Genomic DNA, 13,043 nt, shown 5'->3' on the forward strand with positions numbered 1-13,043 from the left:
CTACCCCCGCCTGCTTTTCTCTCCCATCTTCGTGCTAGACGTGCTGGAGGTGCTGTGCCAGAAGCTGCCCCGCGCTCTCTGTGCAGACAAGGTCAGCCCCAGCAGATGCCCCACAGTGCCACAGTGTCAGGGGACAAGGCAGTGGCTGCTGGTGGAGCTGGAGGCAGCAGGGGTTTGGAACAGAACTACCATGCTGACCCTGTGCAGCACGGCCAGCAGGGTGACACAGCAGAAATGAAACACCAGGAAAACACACCACAGTCCCCAAAAGAGCAGCACATGCTGCTGATGCAGAAAGCATCTCCCTGTGACAACAGCAGCAGGGTAAATCCCACATGTGCTGAAGTTGGCTCTGAAAGGCAGCATCTTATAGAGCACACCCAAAGATGTCCCTGTTCCTAGACCAGTTATAAAAGACAAGTATTTACATGTGAAAATACAGACTGACTCTTGCTAGAAAAGTGAGCATTTGAGAATTTTACAAGTGATGGTCTTACCTGACAATTCAAACTGAAAGACGCCCTGCGTGGATTTCACTATTTCTTTATTGAGTTCTCCCTGAATAACTCTGAATGTTTCTGCAACAGGCCCCGCTGAAGCTGATTCTTTATTAAGCTTGGCTCCACCTGATGCCTGTGAAGCACCTAAAAGAAACAGATGGATTCTCTGTAAAATGCTGGAACGCTCTATCTCACTTATCTTTCTAAGAATATATATGTTTTCAGCAGTTCTTCTGCAAAAGCTTCTAAGGTGTGAATCAATTCACTACTTTAATCAGCAACTTTCTACACTGCAGTGAATGTGCTCATTTAACATTAAGAAAGAGCATTTGCAATTTATAAGGCATGTAATGCTTAGCAGCCCCTAAAAGCCATGCAGAAGGTCAGTGTATCAGGAAATAATTATTCTACTCAGTGAATTGCTACTGTGTTGGAGATCTGGGCAGTTGGCAGTATCAGTTCCTGGCAGAAAAGTCTAAGTGCGCACTCACAAATAGTATTTTCAAGGGAACTGGGCTCTTTTCAAACTTAGCCTCTTTCTTTCCTATATTTGTTTTGGCACTCCTATAAAACATATCCAGTATTCCTATTTGCCCTCCAATAGAAACATCACTATTCTGAAAAAGTGAACCTGATGCTTTTGTAAAAAAACAACTTCTCTATTTCATCTTGTAGACATTCACATCATGTACGACTGTGAGAACTTCATGTAGGAATAGAAGCTTCTCAAGTTCTCACACTGCAAGAAAGATGTAACACTCCTGCAAAATATGCTGATTGCTTGTGATTTTTTTACAGCAATATTTACTCATAATCTTCATACCACTTAACTCTGGTGGTAAAAAGCAAAAAGGTTGTTCAAAACAAGGTGCTGATTATGAACTGTGAAAGTTGCAGACACTAAAGTCACTTCCATAAATCAAACAGCCCAAATACAAGAGATTTTGCCACATAGCTTGAATGTAGTCCAAAAGTAACTTGAAATAGAGGAGGCATTCATTATCATCACAAATAATCGACATGTACATGCAGAGGTTGCCCTTCCACGGCCTTCTGATTATGTGGCTGTCATGTCAGTTTCAGCATCCAAGAAGAAGTCAGGCATCAGGGGGTGACCTAAAGGGGAGTTGAACAATAACAGTAAGCCCAAGTAAGGGTGAACAGCACAAACAGGAATCCATTCTGAAGGCAACAGCACCTCAATTTACCAGTAAATGAACTACAGGTTGAAAAAAGACGAGGTGACATGTTTAGGTTCTGGTACATTTAAAATCAGACCCAGAAGCCTCTTACAAATTCAGTCAGAAACATCTGAAGATGAAGAAACACTATCTCACTATTTGGTAAATAGTAATACATGCGCTTGTGGTGCAGGTCTATTTTCTTTTTGCTAATGGGTTTAAAATATATATATATATATATATTTATATAGGCATTGATTATTAGAGCCTCAGTGGACTATTATGTGCTTTCCCAGAATCCACATTCTCAAACGTGAGGCAAAGCATCTTTTGACTGAGTCAAAGGAATATATCCATATTCCCCATATGGCCTTCCTTCCTTCGCAAACTTCTCATTTTAAAGATCTCTTTTGCCTGGTGCAATTGCATAGACATCAAAATCCTTAACGCCTTCTTCTCTCAGTAGAACTTCATCAATAATGAAGTTTCCAGTGAAAGTTTTCGGCTTTGTTAAAATGCAATATGCAGCATCTGCAATTATGTCAGTTTTTCTGCACTGCTTCTCTATTCCGGATCCTCCCAGCATATCCATAGCAGCTGTATGTATGGCTGGAAAATTCAGAGGACAGGAAATTACAAGTTTAACACTAATGACATCACATACTCATCTCTTTGGCAAATGCATAAACTTTATTCTCCTCTCACATGAAAGTAAATCATGAGAAGACTAAACTGTGAAATACCATCAACCAGCGAAGAATGGTCAACCAGCAAACAATCCTCAAAGTGTAAAGATTCCCTTACTTGAAAAGTATTAAAGGAACCAAAAGAGGAATAAAGGGAAGAACTCCTTGTAATATTCATATTATTCAATGCTTCTATCAATACTTTCCACACAAAGACTTCCTCTGGCTTTATTTAGGACATGAAAAACTAACAGGACAACTATCTTTCTCAAAGTGAATGTGCATCAGCAATTAACATTTTCTGCAGCCATTACCATACTGAAAATCTCAATTTTAGCCCCACAATAACTTGTGAGATAACAAAGTGACTCTAAGTTAAAGATGAGAAACCCAATAGCACAAACTCAAACTTTTCCTGGCTTATGCTCCTCTACTTTCACATTACAGCCAATTATTATTGTTCTAAATATAGCAAAACTATGGGCAAAGACTGATATGAAAAACCATCTACTGTCCTGCAATCTGCACATCCTTCCATCTATTTCATACAAAGTGCTGCTGGTTTTCCATTAATTCATACATACAGCATCTTCCACTTTGACCCTGCAGTACCTCTACTACTCATTCACACTCTTACATCCTTTTGGCAGGCTACCTCTTTCACTTTTAGTTAAATCGAGAGCTCATAACATCTCACTATCAGCATATTTTCTTGTTTCAAGGAGCTGGATGAACCAATAGAACCATCCTAGCACAGTGTTAATCTCCAGCATTGAAGCTGATCACATATATATGATGTTCTTTAAATTAAAAACTTTGTAATTGTAATGTAGATTCTACAGAAGTCACCTCTCTCACTCTCTAAAGTAGTTAACTTTTGTTTTGGCAGATAAACCTTGCAAAACAACATTTTTCTTCCTAGACTGAACATTACAAACTTTTATACTTCAGAACATGAACAGTTTTCATCAAGGAAACACCGATACATACAAATTTTGAAAGCTCACTTGCTGCTTCTAATGCTTTCAAGACACTGGTCTCTTTGTTCAGCAGCTACCAAACCTTCAACAGCAGCCCTGGTCCTCACTGACCCATGGACAATAAACTGGAGCTAGTATAAGATGGGCACACCAAGTTATTTTTCTGCTATGCGGCCCTTCAGTGTGCTGTGACTTGCAAGAAGTGTTGGATGGTTGTGTGAAGAAGCAATTGATTTCCCACTCAGCCAAAACTTTTTTTTTTTTTTTACATCTACAGAGGTACATATCTTGTCAGCTTCATCTATTTCCTGGCAATCTAACTAGCTGGGGATTCTAAATATTGACATAAATGTCCAATACTACTCAGGGATGGTGTGCAAAACAAAGTTCGAGTCATGTTGAAAGGAGCAGTGACAAGACAGGAGAAAAAGCAGAATGTGCTCAGGCTGAAGGCAAGTTTAAGTGAAAACAGGAAGGCAACAGTGAGAACTAGGAAAGAAAGCCAATACCCACACAACATCTTTGATCACAAAAAAATACACAGAAGTGCTCGGTGTTCTGAATCAGTCCTAAAGAAGACCACCTGTATAGGACAAAACACAACAATTCAAAATAATCACCTGTTTTAGGCCATAAAGCATTGACAGCAACTTCTCCTTTAAATTCTTCTGCCATTCCCAAGACACACATGGACATGCCATATTTACAAATTGTGTAGGCTACAAAAAGCACACAAAAATCCCATATTTAGTAGGATACATATTTAGTCTACACATAGAATTTTACTTTTGAAGGATGTAAGTCACGGAAAAATCAACTTTCTGGGGTCAAAGCATCATCTTCCTAGAGTACAGAAACTCTCCCAGCTCCTACCACCCCCTTCAGATACAAACTGACCCTTTTACATGAGTATTGAATTGGGGAGGGAAAAAAAAAAGGAAAAAAGCACGTTGTAAATCCTTTTTGTATACTCTGAGAAGGGGGTGTTGCAGAGAAGGAACATGGACCTGCAAGAGGAGTTTAACCATGTTCCAAGTGTTGAAGTTTAAAAGATAATCCACAGGTTTAAGATGAGCAACATATGTTCTAGCCCAAAGACGCAATTGGGGCCTCCTTCACTCCTCAAAGATAATTTCTATTTAAAAAGACAGCAATGAGCTTTATCGCTACCAAATCAAATGTGGAAGCATAGAGAAAAAAAGATTTTGCCTTCCTATCTCTATTGGGAATAGAAAACATGGTGTAGTATTAAGAAATCCTATGAAAAACTCTTAACTCTTACCTGCAGAACCTTCTTGGAAATATAAGCCTTTCACCACCACTGAAGACTTTTTGTACAATAATCCAAGGCTGCCCACAACAGAACTGCTGCATTCTCCAAAAGCAGAAAAGGAGTGACTTCTAAAAACAACAAAACCAACCAATTCTAACGTTTTGATACTCAGTGCAGCTCTCTGTAATTTAATTCTTTTGGCCCTCTGAACACAGAGGACCAGTAGCTCAACACGCTGTAAAGGCAAAGTCCAGGATCACAATCCCAATGCAGGGTGCCAAAGACAAGAGCCAAAAATCAGATTTTCAAAAATGACCATGATTTTCCTTAAGGCTTTCACAGTAAAACTCAGTTTGCAAGTAACTGCATTTAACCCAATAAATCCCCACAAGTCTGTCCAACCAACCAGCAGGCTGACACAGCTGTGCAAACGACTTGTGACTGAGCCCCTGTGTACAAAGGTGTCACACAGAGTGGAAGCACCAGTGAGATAAAAAGGAACTGGGAATATTGCATGAGCATATCAGCACAGTGTGAGGAGAACCAAAGTTCACCTGCAGCTGAGACTTCCAAGGGAAGCCAGTGGCAACTTGTTTATCTGCTATAATGTGGGTAGGAAGAGCATGAACAAGGGAAAGGCGTTGCTGAGTGGCATGGGTGATTCAGTGAGAGCAGACACTGGTAGTGCCTTGCTTAGGAACATGGTTTACCAGGACATGAGAAACTAGCCATAGATGAGAGGTAATCTTAGAACTTGCAAGGTTGGAAAAGACAATATAGTCCAACCTTCAACCCATCCCCACTATGGCCACTAAACCATGTCCTTCAGTGCCACATCTAAACCCTTCCTGAACATCACCAGGGATGGTGACTTCACCACTTCCCTGGGCAGCATGTTCCAATGCATCATCAATCTCAGTAGGTAAAATCAAGCCTGGTGAACCTGATTGACTTCTGTGATAGAATGAAAGGATTTGAGGCCAAAGTGATAACAGCTGACACCATTCACATTAGCAAGGCTTTCATTACCATCTCTCAAAATACTTTTGTATCCAAGTAAATACATAATAGTCTGGATGGTTGAACAGCCTAAGGGGTAAGAGAAATGTTAACTGGACAGGTTCAGGGAGTTAGAATCATGCAGGTGGGCTCCTTTTGCAGCAGGCACGGCCGCAACCAGGGCAGCCCACAGGCTGCACCGTGGGCGCTTTCTGCACTCGTACAGGATCTCATGACTACTGCTTGCAACACACGGGAACGAATAAGGTCAACGTATGTCCCCGTTCATTAGCAGCGCAGAAATAACGCCGCAGCAGTCACTCAATTCAGATTCCACAGCACACCCACAGCCGCACTTTGCCCTCCGGACGTGCACACAGCTCGGCCCGTGAGCAAACAGCACCGAGCGGGACTCCGGGTCCGACCCAGCCGCTCCGGGGCCACCGTGCCCGGCCGCGGCCTCCACCCCGCGTCCCATCGCCCTCAAGGGGCTGCGGAGCACGCGTCTGTCCCTCCGCCCGGCCCCGGCCCCGGCCCCGGCCCCGGCCCCGGCCCCAGCTCTGCCCCGGCAGCTCCTGTGGCTCGGAGCTCACGGCCCCGCCGAAGGAAGGAGGAAAGCCCAGGTCGCCTTACCCAGTGTTGGGCAGCATGGCGGCACGGCCATTGGGCGGCTGTCGGCTCGGCACGGGACGCGCTCCCCGCTCACACCGCCCTCCGCGCAGCCGCGGCCCGGGGAGCCGGGCGGAGCCAGGGCCGAGCGGGGCGGGATGAGGGGCGGGTGATGGAAGTATCGGGATGAGTTCCCTGCGGGAGTACACCTCGTTCAACCAAGCCAAAGCCTTGCACGTTTTCACTGACAAAATTAAAATCGCATCTGAGATCTCGCCCTCAAGGAAAGGACTGAATGACCAAACTGAAGTGACAACTGAAACGATTTATTATTGAAACAACCTGTCCTTATAACTATCGGTCTATCCACTACCACCTCGGGCCACTATGCGGGCGCCGACATGACCCCACTGCAGGGCGCTCACTCGTCATCTTCATCACTGTCATCTTCATCGGTGCGCAGCCAGCAGCCTTCCTCTACCCAGACAGAGCTGGTGAAAGGTGGGCGCTGCGGGTCCTCCCAAGGCTCCCACTCCTCTGGCATCACCGTGACTTCATGCTGTATGTTCACCGTGAGCGATAAGGAGTGGAAAAGCAGGCCGGCCTCAGGAGCACGCTGCTCTTGCTCTCTTGGGCGCCAGGGAAGTTCCTGCAGTGCTGGGTTGCGTGGCAAGCTGTCTCCCATGTAAGATGAAGCGGTGAACGACAAGGAAGTAGAAATGTCTCCAGGGCTCCAGCCGCTGTTTGGTGGCAGCAGGGACGGGTCCAGAGGCTGGTTCATTCCCCAAGCTGCTGCAGCACGCATTGGCCGGCTGTGAGAGGCTCGAGCTCGGCGTCGGCTGCGGTTTCTCCTTTGGCGCTTGGGAGGCCGGGGTCCCCTGGCTGCAGCCGCCTGGGTGCCGGCTGCCGGACCCGCTGCCTGCAGGCAGCCCCTGCGGGAGCAGGAGCAGCAGCAGCAGCAGGAGCAGCAGCAGGGGCCCGTCTCGGCTCTCCTTCTCCGGGCAGATCTCGGCCTGCGCTGCTCGAGGAGCCGAGAGCTCTCTCCTCCGAAGTCTGGGTTCCAGTTGACGAGAGGCTGCAAAAGGCAAAGGAGAAGAGTCAGTTGTTATCACCTTGCGCTTGAAAGACAGCAAGGTACAGGAGATTTTCAATTGCTAAAGACGGACATGGGAGTGAGCAGCATCACGAGCCGATCCTTGACCACCTCTTGCAGGGTGGGAGCGTCTTTGCTCAGTCCAATTGAAGTTTGTCCTTGCAGACATTTCTGCAACAAAGCGGTTTTCGCTGTGCCACTCGGCAAGTGAAATCCTTCTGAACACCCTGGGGGTTCTGATGGGGTGTCATTGTGATGGCACGTGTTTGTGATGGGGGCTTCGGCCACTCCCAACATGGAGTCACAATGATCACCCCAAGGTGATGCCCAGCCCTTTTCACCAGAGCTGTGCTCTGTCCTTTCATCCCCATCTTGTCTCAATGCAGTGCTGCTTATAAATCAGATTATAAATCAGATATAATTCCATGGGCTTTTCTGAACTCTCATGATCTGCAAACAAGAAGAGAGCAAGAGTTTCTACTGCTTTGTCCAGTATTTAATGAAATGTTCATCTCTGATCTGTGGTTTCATCTCAGTTGAAAGCTGGTTCTTTTTTTGCCTGTTTAAATGTACAAAGTATTTGTTGAGCGAGGGTCAAATCGCAGCTTTTACAATGTTGAGTTCTGGCCATGTTTTGGATCTGTGATATCCACATTTACTGCCATTCAAATCATTCCTCAGTTCCCTTCAGCAAAACTTTGGAACAGAGCAATTAAACATGAGGCAAAGTGACAAAAAGCAAAACATAAAACACATACATAAAAATGTTATTCAACAAGTAAAGTAACTGTCATGGGTTAGCCCTCAGCTGTACCTTCAGAAATGGCCTGGAAAAGCACATTCTTTTTCAGTCAGTCAGCCTCCTTGATGATGATTCTCTTTCTTCTTATTTAGAGACTTAAAGCCATCCCTGTCTTTCCTCACATGGCTTCCTAACATTGCATCTGTGTTAGGAAAGCTGGGATTTAAATGTGATGCAGTATTTGAAATGAGGCTGGAAAAGGTGCTGCCTTCAAACCTTGGGAGGAAAGCATTACTAACAGAATATTGGCCTCTCATACCACGCATCTACAAAATGCCCGTCCTCATTTTGACTTGACATGGTGTAAGCATGAATAAGATGTGGATCTCTAAGAGAAGACGTAACTAAATCCTGCTGCAATGCCCAGCAAGGAGAACATTTTTTCTGTAATGACTGTGTATAATGACTCAAATAGAAGACATATAACAGTATTTCTTTATGTTTTGTGGATAATACTTCTTTTGGTTTTCACCTTTTCTGCAGATAGCAAACTGCCCTCTGTTACTGTGAGATGTATGCCACCTAACTGAACGTGATTTTGCTGGAGATGCATCCAGAGCAGAACAAAGCTGTCTCTGGCTGCCCCCTGTGTTTTCCCCTCTCCATTAAAGCAGTAGTTCATCCTGTGGGATGAAAGCTTACTGTGCTGCCCTGGGGGATAGTGATTGTGAATGGCAACTGTGTCAGGGCTGTGTCTGGCTGCTTGTGTGGTTGTACACATGTTTAGAGGGGAGAGAGGACAGGACTGTCATATCCATATATAAGCCATTATGGATTCGAGCCCAATGGAACAAGAAATTCAGTAGCAATAGACAAGGAAAAACAGAAAGATGGAATCTTTGTTTTCTGATGTTGTGTTTTTGCTATACTGCTTATCCAGGGATGAGCATGTGTCCTAGAGGCAGCATCATGGGAACATAGACAGGTATCCCACCACCTTCCACTCAGGTCCTCAGTGCTGTGCTGTGGGATATTGTGGGAGCTGATGGTGCTGACTATGAGGGGTACTTGATCCTTGCATTACAAACTTTCATGTGGTGCCATTCTTGGACTTTATGCTCTAAACAGACAAGGCTGAACAATGTGCCAGTCTGCTCTGCACTGGAAGGACAAACCCCACAGTGGGTGCTAAAATTCTTCTGGACATTTGCATTCCACAGGATTTTTACATGAGTGTAGAAATGCTCTGCTTATAAATCCGTTCCTCAGGTCACAGCTTTTGTAAAAAAGAAGTGACTAAACAAACTTGTTGCCCTGTTATCAGAAACTGAAGAAAAACTTCAGATTCTTTTACTGGCCGTTCCAGTTAATAAGAAAACCAGCTCTAAGGCCTGTGTAAAATACAGGCGCTATCTGCATGGTGCTGAAGGTAATGAACGACGCTGATCGCTAACTGTACCAAGAAGAAAAGGTAAGCTCAGCCTTCAAGTCCCCACGGGCTCTGTTTCGATGACCTCTTTCATTTCATCAGCTCCACTGGCACGTTTTTTTCCCAGCCTGAGTAGGGAAAAATCCAGCTATGTGTGTGTGCCAGCAGAGGGAGCGCTCAGCACACGAGATTGAATCACGGAATATCCCGATTTGGAAGGGGCTCTCAAGGATCATAGAACCACAGAATAGTTGGGTTGGAAGGGACCTCAGGGCCCACCCAACCCCTGCCATGGGAGCGCTGCTACCCAGCAGGTCAGGTTAGAACAGGGCCATCCAACCTGGCTGACCCCTTTACTTTAACCCTTTGAGGCTGAGCTGTCAGCCCATGGTTCACCCATATTTTGCCTGGATTTTATTTATTGTGGTGGTGGCCCAAATGTGGTTTGACTCCCCACCCCCAGTTTCTTTTAAGGCTAGGGCCCCTACTTGTTCTTAGGCTCGTGGCTGGATTCTCTGACACACACTGAGAGAGCTTGACATGCATTTACTACATATTTCCTACATTTAAAGTCAATGATTGACGGGATTAACAGACTACAAGCTGTGAAAGCTGAAAGGAATGAGGGTTTATTTAAAGCAATCAGTAGATAAAGCTTATCTTTGTTATAGGTAACATTCCTTTTCCATCAGTAACTCAGTGGTGCAAATGTAAGCTGAAAAGTAGAGAAACAAAATCTGTCCCTCTCAAAGAACTAGCATAGATTTCTCACAACTTATAAGCCAATATGATAAACTGAAAAGGCTAGATTTTTTATTTCTCTACTCATTGGTGTTTCTGCACATCTCATTATTTAAAGGGACTCTTCCTTGCTCAAGTATGATGGTCTTCTGAGTTCCCAACCTGAAGTCATGGCTGTGTGGTACCCTCCTGCACCAGCTCTGCTTTGGGGTCTGGCAGTTCCTTCTGTAACTGCCTCCTGCCATTCCCACCTGGAGATTATGCTAAAGAATGGAGAGGGAACTTTGCAAATGAGTGAGGACAGTAGCACAGCACCTCCTGAGAAAGGCTTACTTCCACAGACTTTTATTGGTGGGCTGCACACATCAGCTTGATGTTACCTTAAGGAAATGAGAAAGTGAAGAGAAGGGACAACTGCACAGTAGACAGCCAAGAAACAAAGCCATGTAGTCCCCAGAGGATTTTCTTCTCCAGTGTCAGCAAGTAGTAAGGATGAGGAAGGTGACAATAACTCTTCTAGTCAGACTTTTCCCTCTGTTAGCAAGGGAAAATGAGGAAGAAAAGTGTATGCATTTCCTCCATAGCAGAATAAAGCTTAAGCAAGGCAACCTCTGTGCAGGAAAACAAAAAAATCTTCTCTTGTATTTCCTTAATGTGAACAGTACCTTCTAGCTTTCCCCCTTACTTTCTCCCACTGATACGAACCACATGGCATGGGCACTAGGTTGTGGAACACACCTTTTTCATCAATGGATGAAGTTTTATCAGGGTGGAGGATAACTGCCACATCATTATTTCCAGTTGTAATCTTTGTCCTAAGGGTGTGTTAGCATGTGTGGGATATGGTACTGGGAGACTACAGAGCACAAAGTTCTGGATCTTTTTTCCCTATAAATATGAACTGTACTCCATAAAAACGCTTTGTCCAGAAGGTTGTTGTCAGCTATTTCTTCATAAGCTGAGAGCTTGCTTTTTTATTATTATTAATTTTTGTTTTTATTTATTTATTTATTTATTGGGAGGGGGGAGGGGGAAAGAAAGCATTAATGTGATATGGGGGAATGCAGAGATTCAGACTTTGGAGTAAAAGGAGAATACTGAAGGCCACATATATTCACCAAAAACCACATCTCTCAGAACTCCAAGTTTACCAGGCCCAAAATGGAGGGAATAAAAGATTAATGCTGTTGCCTCATTCAAAACTGGGAAGAGACAAGCCCAGATGGCTCGTTTTCTTATTTTCTTTGCCTGAGGAATAAGTGTTACACTGCTGTTGACTGTTAAACACATCCTAACTAAGCAATGTCCTATGTTTGTGTTTATCATTTTGATTGCTGTCATTTTCCTTTCTTTGTAGAAAGGGAGAGACCCAAACAGAGTGAGGTTTTCTCCATAGGAAATGAACCCTGCTCCAAGAATTCTGCAGCCTGAACAGATGTGACGCACAAGACAAGTTGGTCAGCCTATTACAAATGGGCAGTTGCCTGAAGGACTGCAAATGGCCCTGGGATTTCTGTGACAGAACTGAAAATCAGCCCCTCAGCAGCCCAGCTTTGTCACCACAGACTTTCAGCCCTTCCCTCTGCCTTTCTGTGGGTGCAGCAACTGGCTAAGCCTGAGCTCTCTAAAGCATCTTATAGAACAGTACATCTGCGCTCACAGGTCAGCAGTAGGAGGGCAGAAGTGGAAGGACTGTGGGTCTGCCATAGCATCTGTGCATCACTCATTGATAGCTAATCCAATTCTGAACAGAGGATCTCACACTTAGCAACGCAAGAGGGCTAAGAGAATGATCCAGTTCCACATTCTTAGTGTTGTGAAGCACACTAGGGAATAACTTGGGGAGACAGCCTGGAGACCCAAGTGTCAGGGTTTCTTAAACATAGAAAACAGCCTATTGTACTTATCTGACACATAAAAATTACACATTGCACATTCTTACTGACGTCAGCCAAATATCCATTCTATAATTAGCATATATTCACACTGCCAGATCCCCTGCTTTCTTTCAAGTGGTTTTCTTGTTGAGCTGTTATTACACAGTTTTTAATCATATTCATTGTACAGGCTCTCGTTTAATTTACCCTGCATTACCTGTGTATGTCTGCCTTGTGACAGCTGACACATACCTGCTGTGACCACAGATATTTCATGTCCCACCAAAACCCAGGGGTCTCTCCCATCATTATTTACCTTCCCAGCACAAAGAGGGAGCTGCCATCAAACTAAGAAGGGAATGATGAACCATACTCCTGCCCTTGTTACCCATTCCTGTAGGGTAATAAAGAAGATGGTTACCCTAAGGAAACTCTGCCATACTCTTCATGTGCAGCTCATCAGGAACTTTTCTGACTCCTATTTCATATTTTCCAGATTAGTATTTTTTCCTGTAAGACATTCATGTTATTCATCTAAAGCAGAAGTCATTTTCAGTCCTGAAAGGGGCTCGTTCTTCACACTTTAGAACATTTTTCTATGAGCTTTGTCTTCCAGACAAATACTGAAGAAATCAGAAATATTTTCTGTATAGCAGCAGTTTATATTCTGACTTATGGTGCACTGTCAATCTCCTTTGTCCTTCCACAAGAGAAAGCAACTGGAACAGGTTACTTTGTGTGGTAAAAGCGTAAGGAGAGCTGAAAATGAGACTTCTTGGACTTTAAGGAGCCACAAGAAGAGCCTAGAAAGTGAATGACACTCATGTCTCTGAACATTTAGGTGGACACCAGGGGAGCAAAATCCTTCCTACTGTAAGAGACGAGCAAGTCCAAGACCTCCTCATAAGACTGGATATGTCCAAGTCCATGGGG

The 13,043-nt window shown here is 44.3% G+C and overlaps 1 protein-coding gene across 1 annotated transcript; it reads right to left on the minus strand.

The window, feature by feature from the left end:
- Nucleotides 1-1,935: 1,935 nt before the first annotated feature.
- Nucleotides 1,936-10,943, minus strand: LOC146756040 (uncharacterized). Its single transcript, XM_085524776.1, has 5 exons — nt 10,919-10,943; nt 7,038-7,160; nt 6,253-6,423; nt 3,968-4,066; nt 1,936-2,290 (listed from the first exon to the last, which is right to left on the minus strand). Exons 1-5 carry the CDS (start codon nt 10,941-10,943, stop codon nt 2,079-2,081), a joined length of 630 nt encoding a protein of 209 aa, XP_085380902.1. The 3' UTR covers nt 1,936-2,078.
- Nucleotides 10,944-13,043: the final 2,100 nt, after the last annotated feature.

This window comes from Coturnix japonica, chromosome 28 (genome assembly GCF_054131305.1).
Source record: "Coturnix japonica strain WE chromosome 28, WE-NBRP24, whole genome shotgun sequence".
Taxonomy (NCBI): Eukaryota; Metazoa; Chordata; class Aves; order Galliformes; family Phasianidae; genus Coturnix; species Coturnix japonica.

Bases quoted from the DNA above. Each gene is read 5' to 3' on its own strand.
- LOC146756040 (XM_085524776.1), bottom strand. From the start codon at position 10,943: ATGTGGTTCGTATCAGTGGGAGAAA. The intron at 4,067-6,252 runs GTAAGGCGACCT...TGCTTTTTGTAG, and splicing joins GCCATGCTGCCCAACACTGG to CCTACACAATTTGTAAATAT. The intron at 2,291-3,967 runs GTGATTATTTTG...TGAATTTTCCAG, and splicing joins TGCTTTATGGCCTAAAACAG to CCATACATACAGCTGCTATG.